The sequence below is a fragment of the Parasteatoda tepidariorum genome, chromosome 10, assembly GCF_982258835.1.
Source record: "Parasteatoda tepidariorum strain Cologne lab strain chromosome 10, Ptep-v5.0, whole genome shotgun sequence".
NCBI classification, from domain to species: Eukaryota; Metazoa; Arthropoda; class Arachnida; order Araneae; family Theridiidae; genus Parasteatoda; species Parasteatoda tepidariorum.
The window spans coordinates 44,844,045-44,862,697 of record NC_141764.1 but is presented as its reverse complement, the minus strand read 5'-3'; the positions used below and the strand labels follow the sequence as shown (position 1 = coordinate 44,862,697).

Sequence of the window (18,653 nt, the reverse complement as noted above, 5' to 3'; positions counted from 1 at the left end):
GACTTTCACCGATGAATGTTAACAATCAAATTAGTCGCTTTGGTGAATGTCCGAAATATTTATTACATCCGATTTGATATTAATTTACTCGTGGATATAATTAAATTTATTAGATATTTTAATACTTACTGACGATAGATTAGAACAAACATCAGTGTTTGGAGTATGGGGCAAATATACACCGGGCAATGGCACTTGACTTTAAAAAAACATCAGTGTAGGGTATACTGGGCAAATGTATACCGGGCAGTGGCACTTGACCTTAAAAAAACATCAGTGTAGGGTATACCGGGCAGTGGCACTTGACCTTAAAAAAACATCAGTGTAGGATATACCGGGCAATGGCACTTAACCAGACCTAGTATGACTAGACCTTTGGTAAATGTTCGAAATATATACTAGGTGTAATGCCACTTTTGCATTTAAAAAAAATTAAACAAAGCGTTTGAATCAATTTTAAACTAATAATGAAATTATTGTTTTAAAATTAAAAATATAACAATAAAAACTGCGCCAGATAAGAGTAATTGAAGTAGTTGCTTTATACAGCGCATGTGCCCACGTGCATCTAAAAGTGCATGAATATCCCAAGACACCCTCTCGAGAACTTCATTTTATAAGCAAAAAAAAAAAAAAAATATTACTTCTTATCGTGCCACACGTATTCTGTATTCCTAAATTCAAATATTTTTTCCCCGTAATCTAAATGTTTCCCAAATTAATTCATTAAATTAAACTAAAATTCCTACATTTAAATGTTTTTTTTCGCGATTGCTCTCACGTAAAATTATAATAATCATAATTTCATTAACAAAATGATTATTTCGAAAAATATCGATTTTTAAGATAAAAAAACAAAAAAATTATGAACTTGAAACCACTACGGGTGCTAATGAACGAAAACCTTTAGTTTTAAATGAAATAAAGCAGAGCTAATCTAATGAGTATAACTTGAGTATAATAATCTGCTAGTCCAAAAAAAAAAAAAAAAAAAAGCATAAATAAATTAATAACTGATCAAGAAACTAGTAAGGTTAAGAACATGGTTATCTGTCTATAAGCACACGTGACTTGCTCTTTTTCATAATCTAAATTTACTGTGTCATATGATTTGAATTCTTTGCACAAAATAATTTATTTTTGTTTCATGACATCAGGTTTTGGGCAAAAAACAATAAAAGTAACTACGGTCACTGAACTGGTGTTGGGTAAGGATTAAAACTGAGCCTCATAAAATATAATCACTTGCGTAATATGAAGATATTTACTTTCTTAACTTTCGTTTATTTTGCAAGATCATGGACGACTCTTAAGAAGAAAAAAAAAATTGCTGAAGGATTTGGAATAAAAATATTAATTATCTCTAAAAATGGGCAGTTTTTCAAAAAGATGCAATCTTTTCCCCAATTACCTATCATGCTGTGAAATATTTCGTCATAAAATTTGAATTATTTAGCTATGCTGTTCCTCTTAGTTTAATTAACAAAACTATCGATTAATAAATAACATGGCATCAAGGCTAAACATTACTATCTAATGTAGTTAAAGTTATGCTGTGTACGCAATTAAATTTGTAAGAACCGTAAATTTGTACTACTTCATGCGTGCAATATTATTAAACCCACTACAAAATTATTGCCAAGAATAAAATAATATTGCACAAAACTTAAGAGCAAACACAATAAAGTGTTTGCTGTTAAATTTATAAGTATAGTGTAGTAAAATATGTGTGCCAATGTGCAGTATATTAATTGCCATTTATTAGCCATATATTCACTTTTCATTAAACTCATAAAGCAATTATTGCTAATAAAACGAATGACTTTTTAAAAAAAATATCGATAAAAGAAAACATCTTCACAATTTCTTTTTTCTTCCTTCCTCTTTTTTCCTCTTCTTTTTTTTTGGTGTATTTAATTTAAAACATAATATCATGAACGTCTTCAAACGCGATACGATTTTAAAATATGATTCTTCTTTTGATATAAAGCACGTATTTGATCAGTCAAGTTAATATTTTTGATTTTGATTTAGAAATACACAACTTGAGCGAGAAAAACAAACATTTCTTTCTTGGACAAAAAAACCTTTTACCGTCTGATACTGACATCGATATTCGACCTTGTCTCTTTACAAGGACATTTAGTATCAATGATACACATTTAATCGTTTGATTAAATTGGAAGTAAAAACTAATGTGACACTTCTCATGTGATAAAAATACACCTTTTACGAATGAATCATCTCATTTTTAACGTGTGTTGAAAATCAATGATAAGAAAATATATCGCTTTGATGTCATATCGAAGTCAGATAATTTTGTCATCAGATTTTTGCGTATTTTATATGAGATAAGTACAGTATGTTAGCCCTTTAAAACAGATCAGCCACTATAGTAAAAATATATATTGATATTTTTTAATCAAAAGGAACAGTCTAATATTTACCAAAAAAATCCGTTAGATTATCGGAATTACATTTGCACTGAAATACAAAATCCAAAAAAAAAATTTTTTTTGTTGTTAATATTCAAAAATTTATCAACAATTGATTCTGCCAATTACAGAAATTTCAATAACGTATAAATGCTTCTCTTAGATTTAAATAAGTGCAAATAAATGCAAATTTGAATATTTATTGGTTGGAAGGTAGCCGTGTTTGGAAGATTTTACCTTTAACGCGGGGGAAAAAAATACAGCGGTATATCATAATCTAAAATAAATAAATGCTAAATATAATATTTTTCACTTATTTTGACCTGAATTAATATAAAATACTGAAAATAGTATAAAAATATGTTTCATAAAAATTCCATGTCAAAGTGTTAACAGCATCAAAAACCAGAACTGTTTCTTGACTTTGCAGAACCCCTCGCAAAAGGTTTTGTAGAACCCTTTTAATGTTCGCTTTCTATATTTAGCCTAACATACATTTTCATAAAATATAATATATTTTATGAGAACTGAATACAATTAATTTTAAGCAACAGGAAATTTAATTTCTTTTATTAATTTATTAAAACTATGAATTTGAAGAGTGATTTAGCATAAAACTGAATGTCAAATTTACTCTCCTAGTTTTAATATTATTATTAATTAAATACATTAAACACATTATAAATTAAACTTCCATACAATTGATACTAACATGAAATATATAGTAACATTAAATTAGATAATTAAATTAATCTATTCATGACAATATGTTCAAGGTACGATATCAAATTAATAGGTGACACGAATAAAAAGTTATGCCCAGCAAATATTTTCAAGATTTTTTTTTTTTAGTTCTATACTTATCATTACACATTACGACTAATTTAAGTAAAAAAGATTATTATATTTCACTGTTACTTTCATATAAATTAACTATTTAGAAGCAAAGGGCGCGATACTAGCCGAAAAGCAGGATATCTTTTGATTGTAACTTGCAATTAAATTTACATTTCAAAAGCAGGGTGTATGGTACCAAATTAAAAAGTGACAGAATAGAAACATTTATCTAAAAAAAAAAAGTGTTCTTCAATGCAAATTTTTTTATTAGGTCAATATATCAACATACGTTAGGATGAATTTTCTCCGAAAACATGATTATATTGACTTTCATATGAATTTATGTTATGGCAAACAAAATATACCCTACCAGCTTTAGGGGTGAAAAAAGAATTATCTATCTCGAAAAAAAAAAAGAGTGGAGAAAATGGAGTGTTGTGTGAATATTTTTCAAAAAATTTTTTAAATGCTCAAAATATTGTTAAATATTAGTAAACTTTGAAAAAAATTAATATTTTAGAAGCAAATTGTATGATGCCAATTCAAAGAATGACACGAATCGAAGCTATTCATCTAAAAAAAGTGCTTTTGGATGCTAATTTTTTTATTTGTTCAATGCATCAATATATATTGGGATAAATTTTTCCCAAACATGGTCACCTATGAATTTCACATAAATTTATATTCTGAGAAGAAAGTGTAAGATACCATGTTTAATTGTGATAAAAATTAATTACTTAAAAACATCAAGAGTTCCGTGATTTGAATATTTTCAATAACTTTTTTAAATATTCGAAATATTTCTAAATAATAGTAGACTTTGGAGAAAAAAAAAAGAAAAACATGCTTTTGTTTTACTGCTATTTTCATAAAACTTTATATTTCAGAAGAAAATTCTATGATGATAATTCAGAGTGACACGAATAGAAACTATTTATATCAAAAAACTAAGTGTTCTACGGTGACAATTTTTTTTTATTTGTTCGATGTATCGATACATATTAGGATAAATTTCGCTCAAAATGTATGGTTACATTTGATTTACATATAAATTTGTACTCTGTAATTTAAGAAGCAAAGTGTAAGATACCAATTTTAAGAATGACACAAATCAAAATTATTTATCTCGAAAAAAAAAAGAGTATGAAACAATAGAGTGTTGTTATGTGAATATTTTCAATCACTTTTTTAAATGTCCAAAGTATTGCTAAATATCAGTAAATATTGGAAAAAAAGTAAAAAATAAATTATAAAAATTTATATTTTAGAAACAAATTGTATGATGCTAATTCAAAGATTGACACTGACAGAAACTATTTATCTTAAAAAATTAGAAAATATGCCGTGAAAATATTTGTAACATTTTCTTTTAATTTGCCATTGTATCAATGCATGTAAGGACGCGTTTAAATCAAAATAAATAAATAAATAAACAAATAAAATGCTTATTTTTGATTTTGATGTTCATTTGAAAAAGCAAAGGGTGCCGAATTAAAAAGTAACGTGAATAAAAATTATCGATCAGAAATATTTAATATTTATGTGTAGACATATTTTTAATATTTTTTAAAGGTCCATTATATCAATAAATAATAGGACATGTTTCAGCCAAAAAAATTTTTTTGATTGATACCTGACCCTGTTTTTGATTGATACTTACATTTCAAAAGCGAAATGTTCTGTACCAAGCAAAATTAGCAGAAAAATTAAGAGTTTCGTGGTAAAAACGATTTTTTTAAATTAATTAAAATTTTATTATTTTAAAAATTATTTTAATGAAGAATTTAAAATTTTATTAGTGAAATGTTTTAAAAATAATGTTTTTATCAGCAAAGTAAAATATAATGTAAATTTAACATTCAATAGGGCTGCTTCAGTCTACTTGATTTTTTTTTTTAACATAGAAAGAATAAAAGTTGTTGAAGGTTTTTTTGTTCACTTAAAATCGAAAAGAATATGTACACGTGAGACAGTATGGTAGGTCTCATTGTGATGTGTAATGCCTCAGGTTTCAGGTTTGCATTTGGAATTTCTCAATGTATTTTTTTTAAATATTTTTGTTTTCTAGTGGAAAAATAGTTTCGGACCATCCCGTTAGATAGAGTTTGATAATTCAGTGAGCAAATATATTGTTATGTAATAAATTTATATTATAAACAGTGGATTATTCCTCCTTTTTTTTGCAATTTTGTAATTTATTTTCTAGACTTTGTGAGAAATAGATATAAATTTTTTAAAATTTTACTTATTTATGAATATTAGGGTGACCCATTAAAAAAATTAAGCAAATTTAATTTTTTGAATTTTAGATGGGTAAGAAGTGGGATTATCCTTTAATTTTACTGAAAGAGAAAAAAAAAAGGTTCGCGTGAGCATAAAAGTTTTAAGCATAGAGATGTCTAAGCTGACTTCACTTCACTTACTTGTCCACTGGAAATCCATCAATGATCAATCAGTTACAGACACAACCAGTAGGAATACGTTTCTATAAGGATAGGAATACGAATCCTCCAATAGGAATAGTGTAAATGGAAATTGATAGAATGATAGTGAAACACTGATCTAGTTCAGTCTCTGACTCGGACATCTCTAAACTGATAGAATTTTGGCGAACTTTCGAATAGCAACTAAAAACTAACAGGCATGCATAAGTTTTATAAGTAAAACAAGGGAAGTTTGGTTTTGTAATTTGTTTGGGTGGCAGCATATGTTTTTTTTTTTATAATTTTTAAAATTTTAAAATTTCCATGATTTCAATCTCTTTTTCCGATTTTTAATCATTTTTTCGAAAAAAAAACCCCACTAATCAGTTTAGTATGGCTAATAATTCTAAAGACTTAATGGACTCTATTAAAGATCTTCTAGACAGTGGAGAATTTTTTAATCTGACCATATTAACGGAAGATGGCGGGTCTTTTAAGGCTTGCCTGGAAATCATTGTCCTTTACAGCTCTTACTTCATGCAAATTCCTGAACTGAATGATAATCCACCACCATGGGAAATACTCGTACCTGGAGTATCGAAAGAAATTATGGCGACCATTATTGATTTTGTGAACACCAATGAACTGAAGTTGCGCCACAATAAAATAAAAGAAGTAATGATGGCTGCCGAACTATTGAATATACCATATATAACCAAGTTATGTAAGAATTTTTTGGTGACTAAAATATCAACAGAAAACTGCATCAGCGTATATAAATTTGCTAATCTTTACAGCTACGATGACCTTGAAGAAATTGCCAAGCAGTTTATTTTTAAAAATTTTGAAAAGGTACGTTAATATTTACTTTTCTACAAACGATTTAATCAAATTAATGTATTTCGAATTTTTATTTTCTTGATGAAATGCATAAATAGTTCAAGGGTGCTTTGTGGCAATGTCAAATTGCTCAGAGGAGTATTTTATATCATCAATTTTATGTAGGCAGTCAGATGTTTTTCTGTGCTGTTCTGGTATTTAGAGAAAACTCTGGAATTTTGCGTCTATCTAGAAACAATAATATGAGCAATGCTATGAGAGTTAGCTTTTAAAAAATGGGACTTATCACTACATTACACCAAGGCAGTCACTTGTGAAAAATGGAATGTTTAATAAGAACAAATTATTAATAAATAGAATTAAATATTTTACTTAGAATAAATGTGAAAAGATATAAAGATTTCAATGAAATATAGTAACGCATGAAAGTGTTTATTAAACTCATTTTCTGATTAAGAACCGTTTAATTTATTGACATGTAGAACAAAAATTAAGATCTTATAAGCATGACATTTAATGATTACATGTTTTAATGCAGAAAAAATTGGATTACAAGCATGTTATTAAACTATTACATGTTTTAATGAAAGAAAAAATTGGGTTTAAAAATATATTAAATTATAACACATTTTAAATTTAATACATTTTAACTTTTGCTCTTTTTTGTTTGTTTCTTTTTTTCACTAAGATCTTCAAAATTATCTCCGCTTAAAAAACTTGAACAATTAATTAATAAAATTTGATAGAAAATATAAATAAAAATTCAATTTTATTGCGTCGGTGAAATGATTGTTTCAGCGAAATGATTGTGTTGGCGAAATAAGTCGTCGACAAAATGAGCTGTGGGCGAAATGATTGTCGCTGTCGATGCTATCTACCAAACCTCCATGCAACACAAAGTATTTATAGCTCTTACACGAAACACTTCGTTTATTAAACTGAAATTGAGATGATGTCAGGCGTTAGGTTTATTTTTAGTCTACCGTCTGTCTTTCTATGCAATTCACATACCTTAAGTTCTTCATAAAAGCGATTTTAAATGGATTTTTATATCAATATTCTTCGATTTTCAGTTACGTTCAAAGTGATACAGAAAACAAAGTAAAAATTATTATAAAATTCCTTCATGTAAATACACTGTTCGTCACTAGTGATAAAACAAAAAAGTGCAATGTAGAATTCTCGACCTTTATGAGTTATGTTTTGTTTTATAAATGAAGGACTCGAGACAATATAGTGATGAGCCACAATTTTTCCATAGGCAACATTTTTAGACCTAACTCTTCTTTGGTATTGTTTCCAGATAGGTACATTACACGTTTTTAAAGTTTTCTCTTTACAGCTCAATACACCTAAACATTAAAATTATTTAATATGACTATCTTTTTTTTTTTAGGAAACATGTAGCTTATGAAATCATATATACTTCAGTCTCTTCTAATTTACGAGTTCTCCATGAAACGAGATTTCCTTAATGATAATTAAAATAAAAACCTTCTTGCTATGAGCGATCAAATCTTATCTAATTTAATTTCTCCTCTTCTGCAAAACTCTACTTTTCTTATTTGAGAAAAATGGTTTATACAATGAGAGTTATGTCAGGTAAAAAAAATTCGGTACTTATATCTAACTATGTAAAATTGATAATAATCATTGTATCACAGGATCCAATAAAAAGCTTATTCTTCAACCAGCTAATCAGAATTAAGAAATTTATTAAATCAAAAATCATTCTTACTTCAATGAACCTTTTCAAATACGAGCTATAAATCTCTAGGAACATAAAAACAGAATCGTCTGAGACTGTTTTCTATTGTTGCCGGTGCATTTTTATAAGCTAAAAAATTGTAGAATACAACTTTCCCACATTTATTTCCATATACTTTTCCTTGTCATCAGGATAATGGTTTTCCTATAAAATATTTTTGTATATTTAATTTATAGGTATTTACCTGTAATATTTATTTTTCTTATTCTTCTCTGTTGATTTTGATTTTGAGTGTTTCCTTAATTAGAACTTAAACTAAAAGAGTTGTTTCTTTATCATAATGTAATCCGATAATATTACTTCGATGCGCTATATTTCAAGATATACCTACTTCAATCAGAGTCTAAATTTATTAACCATTTTAGAACTATTATTTTTTGGTGCACATTTAATTAATATAATATTATAAATTACAGTCAGTTAAGGACATTAGTTAAATGATTAAGAGATTTGATCCGCGTTCATGCACAATGTAATGATGCATGATCAATTGTACTTTATGCATCAACCTGTTTGGTAAGCAAAAATATTAAATTACTTTTGCGCGGACGCTAAATTTATAGTAACAATATTCCTTTGAATTTATTATTTTAAAAAATTATTGCTGAGCAAAATTGTTCATATTCGCCAATAGATCTTAATAGAATCGTGAGAGACGTGGGAAACAAGGGCACACGCATAAGCAAACAGAATTCTTTTTAGTACATATACTTAAAATTCATAATTTCAACTTGCGACTCGGTCTTTCATAGAAAGAACTGTTTATACCAAGAAATAACAATTTTGAAACTATCAGTGGGGTTGACAACGAACAAAAGGCATAGACCATTAACCATTTGCAATGATACCGTCTTACAATAAGTATTTAAAAAATGAAATAATATTGAAAATATAAAATCATGCTGCCACCGACTAACTACAGTAACTGAAAAAACTGTAATTAATTGACCTCGCAAGAATAGGAATTGTTTCTAAATAATTTTTTAATAATTGTTATGAAGATTTATTTACTGCAAAAATGAATAAATTTAACATCAGTTAATACAACTAATTATCCAAAATTTTCAAGGGATTTTATGTTTTATTTTGCTGCTTTTGACTTGTAGTTATTTACAATTTTGACTCTACTGTCTAATTGTTATCTAGACACGTTATGTATAGTTTCCTGTGTATTTAATTTACAATAAAAGAGAGCAAATTCAATTTTATAAAATTATTAGCTTAAAAGTTATAATGCTTTTATTTTTGAAATGCATGTACATCATCTATCTATCTATCTATGTATACACAGTCTGTATTCACAGTCTGTACCTAGTAGCAATTTTTAGAGTCATAAAAATAAAATAAACATAAGCGACAAGGACGTGTTTCGCTTTTTAATTATATATATATATATATATATATATATATATATATATATATATATATATATATATATATATATATATATATATATATATATATATATATATATATATATATATATATATATATATATATATATATATATATATATATATATATATATATATATATATATATATATATATATAAAACTGCAGTAAAGTGTTTGGTATTCTTCTCTTAGTTAATAGTAAAAATTTGCATGACTTCACACGTAAGTTTAAACAAAGGAGGGGAAGAACTAACCCTCATCTACTATAATTATATAATATATAAATATAATATATGAATGTAATATATAAATTTTACGATACGTAGTTTTTAAAAATCACCCTTATAACTTATAAACTTTTTTTTCCATTTATCCTTCTGACTATCATTTCGTTTCACTCTACTAAGTATAAAAACATAAACAGGGAACAAAATATCACTTGTCTAAATAGCAATGATAAAATTGTAAGTACAAGTAAAAAATAGTACTTTTTATACAGTTTATAAATTTTTCAATACATTAAAACTTTTAAAATACCCGAAATGTAATTCATATTTACTCGTGTTGAATCTCATTTGATTCAGCGGGAAAAGAAAGAAAAATACATAGGCAGAAAGACTTCATTTGTCTAGATAGCAATATTGAAGTTTCTCTTTTCATTTTCCCTTGTCCCTTTTATATTAAAACCCAACACACAAAATATAATACTTTTAAAGCTTAGAAACTCTTGTAACATCCGAAATATTAGTCATATTAATTTGTGTTTGATTTCATTTGATTCTTCATGACTTAAAAAAAAAAAATACATTGACAACAATACTTCATTTGCCTAGATAGGAATATTGTATTTTTTCTCCTTATTTACCTTTTTTCCTAAGAGCAAGGTCCTGTAACTTTTTACCAATTACAATGTCATGTGGGTTTTTTCATTAATCACGCAACATGTGACTTGTGACTTTTTACTAATTACGAGGTTGTGTACCTTTTTTTATGCACAATGGATAGAATTTTTTTGAACGTCTAGTTTGAATCATATTTTTACTCTATGAGCATTTTTTGCAAGCTTATATTATCGAATCACAACAAAAAGTGATTTATTACCAAATCAATATAAAAGTTATACGATCAGTTAAATCTAGATTAAGTTGGATCGTTACATTTAAAATTATACAAATTAATGCGCAATGTTAAAAATATTATCTTAGAATAATTATCTCCAATTTACTTTAGATCTATACAACAAATCCTCAGTTTCTGATTTTGCCAGTGAATGATTTGATTCTTTTCCTTTCCTCTGATGCTCTGAATGTTAAAAAGGAAGAGACTGTGTTTGGAGCAATTTTAAAATGGATAGAGGTTGATGTACAGAAAAGGCTACTAGATCTTCCCAGTTTGCTACGTTTTGGCCTGCGTGTTGGTTTATGTGATCGTCAGTAAGTTTTGTAATTCACAAAAAATACGTAATCCTGAATTTCTTTCCTTAAAAAACTACTAAAAATTATCGAAAAGAGTCGGATACATTTAATCCTTTGTGATGCAGAAATGCTTGAACCAAATTTGCAGGCGGAGAAAACCATAAAATTTGTAATCATGGTTTGCGTGTCCAGAACGAAGTAATCTGAATTAAATTAGCATTTTTCAAAATTTAAAGTGATTGATTAAAAACTGTGTAGTTCAAATGTTTGAAACTATAGCAATTTTTATATTTCTAATTGTTGTAAAAAATATACGGAGAAGTCTTTATTTTATCGCCCTCAAGGGCGTTAAAATTAAAGGGTTAAAATTTGTTTTCTTTTTTTACTTTTATTATTTATTTATTCTTCAAATTCATTGTTTTTTTGATGATTAATTTAGAATATAAAGTGAAATTCGAAAAAAGCAAAAAGAGGGAAATGAATAGTTTGTTTGCAATTAATATAATTAAATATAATAGTTGAACCGATAGTTCATGATTACAAAATTTAAAGTGGTTTATTAATAACCGCGTGTATATATATATATATATATACATATATATATATATATATATATATATATATATATATATATATATATATATATATATATATATATATATATATATATATATAATATATATATATATATATATATATATATATATATATATATATATATATATAATATATATATATATATATATATATATATATATATATATATATATATATATATATATATATATATATATATATATATATATATATATATATAATATATATATATATATATATATATATATATATATATATATATATATATATATATATATATATATATATATATATATATATATATATATATATTATTATATTTTCAAATTGACCTTTCGAATACAAAGTGTAATTCAATTCTTTCAATTGTTGCCATATTAAATAGGTGCATTTTTAAGTAGAAAATGAGATTTTTAAGTTCAAATATGTAGATAATTTTTTAAAACTTAAATTTGAAAACTAATATTTTTAGTAAAAAGCGAAAAAAAAAAATCATGTTCATAATGTTCAAAAAAAAAAAAAAAATAGTGCTGAAAAGAGTCAAATGATATAAGTGAATGAAGAGTGATTTGAGCTTAAGTTATGTGCTACTAAAAAGTATTGCAATTTTATCGTTTTTTGACCACTTCCCATTCCATTGCAATTTGGATAATTTTTTTGAAAATTGCAATGCTATACCCAATAAAAAAAAATTTAACGTAAAATTTTAAAATTTAGTCACTGAAGATATTCGGGAACCGTAATTCGGGAATCGACTATTCTATTCATACAATAATGCTAAGAAAAGTATTAAGGGATCCAAAGGAAATTTACATCTGAAAGCATTTTTTTCCCTATAAGAATACCTTCTTTAGAAAGGAAAACACACGAGGAAAAAGAAAATACAGTCAAACCCCGCTATAGTGAACCTTCAAGGGACCGAAATTTCGGTTCACTATAACCGGGAGTTCACTATATCCGTTACTCAGGCAATTTAACTAATGATTCTCAAACTCCTCCCCTTTATTACACATTATTCAAATAAATGACTGAAAAATATTATGTAGTAGCAAAATAGTGTTATTTTTTATTACTCTTCGTCTTGCCATACGCCATTTCAGGGACGCTTAGTTCAGCAATCAGGTTAAATATAAAACTTCGTTAAAATTTCTAAGAGATGAACGTATACTTTTTCACCTCAAGTTTTTGTTATTTCATTGCAATATCTTCAGCAGATTTTTCAATGAACAAATCATGTCAAATAATTTGATGTTGGACAATGAAGACTCTCAGCATTTTATTTTCCAAGTATCTCAAATGTTTGAAGAACTCCAGGGAGAAAATGGAGATGGCATCAGATTGGATAGATTCAATATTCATCACCCGTTTCTCAGACCACGAGTGCCCAATGAGCTGATTTTTGTTATGGGAGGCTGGAGCGCTGGTTCAGCCACCACAATTATGGAAACTTTTGATGTCAGGACAGAACGCTGGTTTCTTTCAATGCACTCGGATAGCGTACCCAGGTATTTTAATTTCATACGTTAAGTGGGTCCAGAACACATTTGAAAAAATGCATAGGTACCCGTAAATTTTTTGTGCTGTTTTTAAAAATTGGGTAGAAAAATATGCGGGATGTCTATAATAAAACTTGACATTTGCAAGCAGCCTGTTTGGTGCTTGAAATGGGCTATAGATATCGTATGGCGGAACTCTTTACCTACGGCAAACTTTCGCGTAGCTATTGGTTGCCAATACAGTTGAACGACATCCAGACCAGTCAGGACCGAAACCCATCAGGATACTTGGAAAACTTTATAAAATGACCTCGGCAGTATTTTTTTCGTTTACATCTATCATGACTTTTACAGACATGATTGCTAATTGTGGTAGTGCTCTCGTTCATAGACGATAACGTTTTCCTTTGCAAAGAAGGTCTATTAAGCATACTTTCATGAACTTTGGTTGCCAATACAGTTGAACGACATCCAGACCAGTCAGGACCGAAACCCATCAGGATACTTGGAAAACTTTATAAAATGACCTTGGCAGTATTTTTTTCGTTTACATCTATCATGACTTTTACAGACATGATTGTTAATTGTGGCAGTGCTCTCGTTCATAGACGATAACGTTTCCTTTGCAAAGAAGGTCTATTAAGCATACTTTCATGAACTTTGGTTGCCAATACAGTTGAACGACATCCAGACCAGTCAGGACCGAAACCCATCAGGATACTTTGAAAACTATATAAAATGACCTCGACAGTATTTTTTTCGTCTACATCTATCATGACTTTTACAGACATGACTGCTAATTGTGGTGGTGCTCTCGTTCATAGACGAGAACGTTTTCCTTTGCAAAGAACGTCTATTAAGCATACTTTCATGAACTTCGGTTGCCAATACAGTTGAACGACATCCAGACCAGTCAGGACCGAAACCCATCAGGATACTTTGAAAACTATATAAAATGACCTCGACAGTATTTTTTTTCGTCTACATCTATCATGACTTTTACAGACATGACTGCTAATTGTGGTAGTGCTCTCGTTCATAGACAATTACGTTTTCCTTTGCAAAGAACGTCTATTAAGCATACTTTCATTAACATGATAGATAAGCTTCTCGTCACAATTTTCCGATTCGATAGGTTTTTTAAATTCCAAAATAAAAATCTCTGATTTTTTTCTCGATGGGGAATAATTTTTTTTCGTTTTTCGTTTCATGAGATTTTTTTAAAAACAGATCTTGGATATTTTCGTATCACTGATTTCAAATCTGCAATCGATTTTACTCTCTTGTCTAAATATTCAAATTTAAAACCGTTATATACAATAGGGGGTCACATGAATTCTGTGACAAACATCTGGGGGAGTTTATGCACATGATCAGGATTAAATTTGTATAGGAACTCATGTCCGGAAATGTTACTGTGATAGGGGCGCTTTCTTATTATGACTCGTTCTTCGTGTGCTTCTGAACAATTTCGTAATCGGGAAGCGACTACGTACGACGACAATTCCAAACATGAGGTTCAAAGCAATTTTAATCCTAATGATGTGCCCTAACTCTTCTAGAAGTTAGACGCAACATTTACGCAATCCTTTGTTATATATAACATTTTTAAACTTGCACATTTCGGCAAAAAATAGACTAAAAGACTAAAAATGTTATTAAAAAGTCTGTAGCTTTAGAAGCGAAACTAATTTTAGATTTGAAATGCCCGCGCCAGAAGTAGGCAAAATCTAGTATTGGTATATATGCAACAGAAAGTTTGTACCCAAATGAAATTTTTCTTCTTAGATTTTCTTTCTAATAAAGCCAAGAGAGAAAAAAATAGGCGAATTTTCGACCCTCAACAGAAAATATGAAGATGAAGGAAGATTTTCAAGAAAAAAAATTTTTTTTTTGGAGAAGAGTAGAAAAACAACAACAACAACAAAAAACACACCATCATTTTTCAGTTCGGTTAATTGAAAAATTTGGTTAATCAGATTTCGGATAAGCAGCGCTTTACGGTACAGCACATTAATATGGTTGTAATTAATTTTAACGATATTATCTGAGAGAATTTCTTAAAACACTAATTTGTTTAAAAGTAACGTGTACTTTAAATTTATTTTTAGAGCCTACCATGGAATGCTTTGGCACCAGAAGCGCATCTATGTTATTGGAGGTTTTGATGGCAATCAATGTTTCAACAGTGTTCGTCGCTTCGACCCGGTTTTACACGTGTGGGAAGAGTGTGGAAACATGCATGTTCAGAGATGTTATGTGAGCGTGGCTGCCATTGGTGACTATATTTATGCCATGGGTGGATATGACGGTCACCGACGAAGTAAAACATGTGAAAGATTCTATCCAGACACAAATCAATGGTCAATGATAGCTCAAATGCACAATATTAGGAGTGATGCAAGTGCGGATTCTCTTGATGGTAAATATGTACCTAAGTAATTGAACCCTTAGCACCATTTTTTTAAAATAACATTTAGAATTTAGACGTACTTATTGTACATTACTGTTTATTAGTCGATAATTTTGTGGAATATTTTTGGGTAAAAATACTGGGATTGGCTTGAATACGAGAATCCTTCAAAAAACACTAAAATGTTGACTGAAAAGTATGGGAATATCGTCCATTTTCTGACTGTTCCTGATTGTTCGTAATTGTTGCCGGAAAAGTTTTTGACACGAAATTCTGTAAATAAAGATAAAAAGCTACAAATCAAATCAAATTTACCAAACCGTTCAAGAAGGAAGGTTCTTGAAGAAATGATCAGAACTTTAAGAAATTCCCCTTAAACTAAAATAAATAACTAAAGACGGAAAATAATTTATTAGGAATTTTTATGTCCAATTATAAAGAATCAACATTGGAAAATTTCTGTAAAATTACACGAGGCATAACAAAATCTTTTTTACCCAAAGACAACGCTCAAATTCAATTTCTATATGAGAAACTTACTGTCAATATTATACACATTGTAGGTGTAGCTACCACCGCTTGCTTTGCATGAATGCACTGATAAGCTAATCATTCGCATACCACAACATGCTTTATCCGTCCTGCAAATTTCACGTTCGTGGTGATTCGCCTTCCTGGTGTAGCAATTTTAATAAACAGTAGTGTATATTTCTTTACTCAAAATAATATTTTAATGTCCAAAATTCGGAAAAACAAATATTTAGTTTCAACTCATTTCTTTTGTCTTTTTTTCTAATTGTCTTTTCTTATTTTTAGGTAAAATTTATATTGTTGGTGGTTTTAATGGAATACAGGTTTTGCAGAGCGCAGAGTGCTATGATTCAGAAACTAATGAGTGGACTGAAATTAGGAATCTGAATTCTCCTCGCAGTGGAGTCAAAATAACTGTTTTTCAAAGGTACTTGTACGCTATGGGTGGATTCAATGGTAACCAAAGATTAGATACAGGTGTGTGGAGTATAGATAATCTCAACAAGCGTAGTTTTTTTTTTTATTCAATTAAAAAATAGACTTGTTGCAATTATCATCTAATCTAGAAAGTAAGTTTCGTTTAGTAACACAAAGAAGGGATGTAATTATTCGGAAATAATCTTTATTAAACAATGAAATAAACTAGTTAGACTATTTTTCGAAATAAGTACCACTATTATTTAGGCATTAATCACAGACTTAATTCCCACTTATTTATCGTTTTTTTTTTTAAATTTTCTTTCAGTTGAAAGATATGATAAGGTGTCAAATACCTGGACTTATGTGGCTCCAATGCTTGGTCCCAGAAGTAATTTCGCTGTTACAGTTCTGGAAGGTTTGATATATGTAATTGGAGGATTCAATGGTATAAAGCATTTACTAATTATAATAAAAAGTTGTTTTCTGTTGCTAAAATGTTTTAATTGTTTTAAAGTAATTCGCCGTAGTTTTCTACGAATACATTATAAAGTAAAGAGTACTTTTAATTTAGATTTTTTATTAGTATTCTTATTGATATCAAAACTGTGGGCTTAAGGATTTTTTTGAATCTAAATCCTTTCTTAACCATCGTGTTTTTTTTAAAAATTTCCTTTATGTTGTTAGCCCATTGTGCAGCTCTAGTGCGACGTAAAAAAAGTACCATACCTTTACTTTGCTCACTTCTATTAATTCGAGACAATTTTGTTTCTTTTTTGTGTGGCTATTTTACCTCGATTCGAACTTAAGTGATAGACTGGATATTTTGAGAAAATATGTCTAACCATTATTTAAGTTTCCATTACACATTCACCCTTTACGTTCTCTCGTTACTGGGACATTTCTCGGTTTCACTTATGCTTTTTCATCTTATTTAGTTTTTAATATTCTTTTATTTTTTATATTGAGTTGTTTGGTTTTGGTACAGTTTTAATCGACTTTATAATAAAGATACCTTAAATTTAACTACTAATAACATTTTTGATATTTTAGAAATATATTTGAGAGATAACTGAAAATGACAAGACTCGCGACAAATTTTTTTCCGCATTTAACAAACTCAACTACTTATTCAGCTATTCATATTTATTTATCTCCGTAGGATTGGCAACAATAACGACAGTAGAAACATATGATCCCCGTACAAACAGTTGGAAACATACAACAGATCTGAACCTCAACAGGAGTGCTTTATCTGCTTGCAAGGTATCTGACATATCGACAGCTAGCGAATACTGTTATGTCGGAGCTCATTCCTTAAGGACATAGAGTATCAACTTGACTACAGATATCACAAGCTCACAGCAATCTCACTTTCTTTTATCAATTGCAGTACAGATATTACAAGCTCATTTAAATTTTTAGTATTATTCAGCCATCTACCCCAAACTGTTCAGTGAAGATTTGAAAGAAAGAATAATAATAAATGCGTTAAATAGATATTGAGGTTGTGTTTGCTTCAAATCCATTTCAGAGGGGGTCGGGATAGCCTGGTTGGTAGGGCACATGGCTCATGTCCAAGATTTCGTGGGTTCGATCCTCGCCGGTCAAAGACTCCCCGTGTGGTAAATGGTGACTGATGCACGTTAAATCTGTCGAGTCGCAAAGTCCTCCATGTTCCCATAACAAATCAATACCTCTGGGGGAACTTATTCAGGAGTTTCCTTGTCTTCTAGATTGGTTCAAAATTACAAGGAGTGGAACATTAGTAGTCGTAAACCCAAAATTGGGTCAGCTGTTCAACGACGGATATAAAATCCATTTCAGAGGTTTAAGAGTTTCCTTGGAAGCTAATTAAAATAAAATACGCGCATACAATTTAAGTGTTTCAAGCCAGAAACAAAGCTTTAATTTTAAACTACATATGCTATTTTGCTAATAAAAATTGTTTAGACTTTAAAACTTGAATGATAAATCAATAACCTTTTTTTTAAAAATCGCAACCCGAGAAGAAGTGAAGTGATTAATCATGTGATTTAAATCAGATTTGATTGGATACTTGTAAGCGACGTCATGAACCTGATC

The 18,653-nt window shown here is 28.7% G+C and overlaps 1 protein-coding gene across 2 annotated transcripts; it reads left to right on the top strand.

The window, feature by feature from the left end:
• The first annotated feature begins 5,952 nt into the window (after positions 1–5,952).
• Positions 5,953–18,061, top strand: LOC107436869 (kelch-like protein 10). 2 transcript variants are annotated; one of them, XM_087153669.1, is made up of 7 exons: positions 5,953–6,547; positions 10,930–11,132; positions 12,926–13,216; positions 15,319–15,629; positions 16,437–16,628; positions 16,897–17,016; positions 17,731–18,061. In XM_087153669.1, the coding sequence occupies exons 1-7, from the start codon at positions 6,089–6,091 to the stop codon at positions 17,895–17,897; spliced, it is 1,743 nt and encodes a 580-aa protein (XP_087009795.1). In that variant the 5' UTR covers positions 5,953–6,088; the 3' UTR covers positions 17,898–18,061. The 2 variants fall into 2 exon arrangements, 1 of the variants encoding a protein (XP_087009795.1); XR_015429886.1 differs by having other exon boundaries at positions 5,984–6,547; positions 16,437–16,578; positions 17,731–17,743.
• Positions 18,062–18,653: the final 592 nt, after the last annotated feature.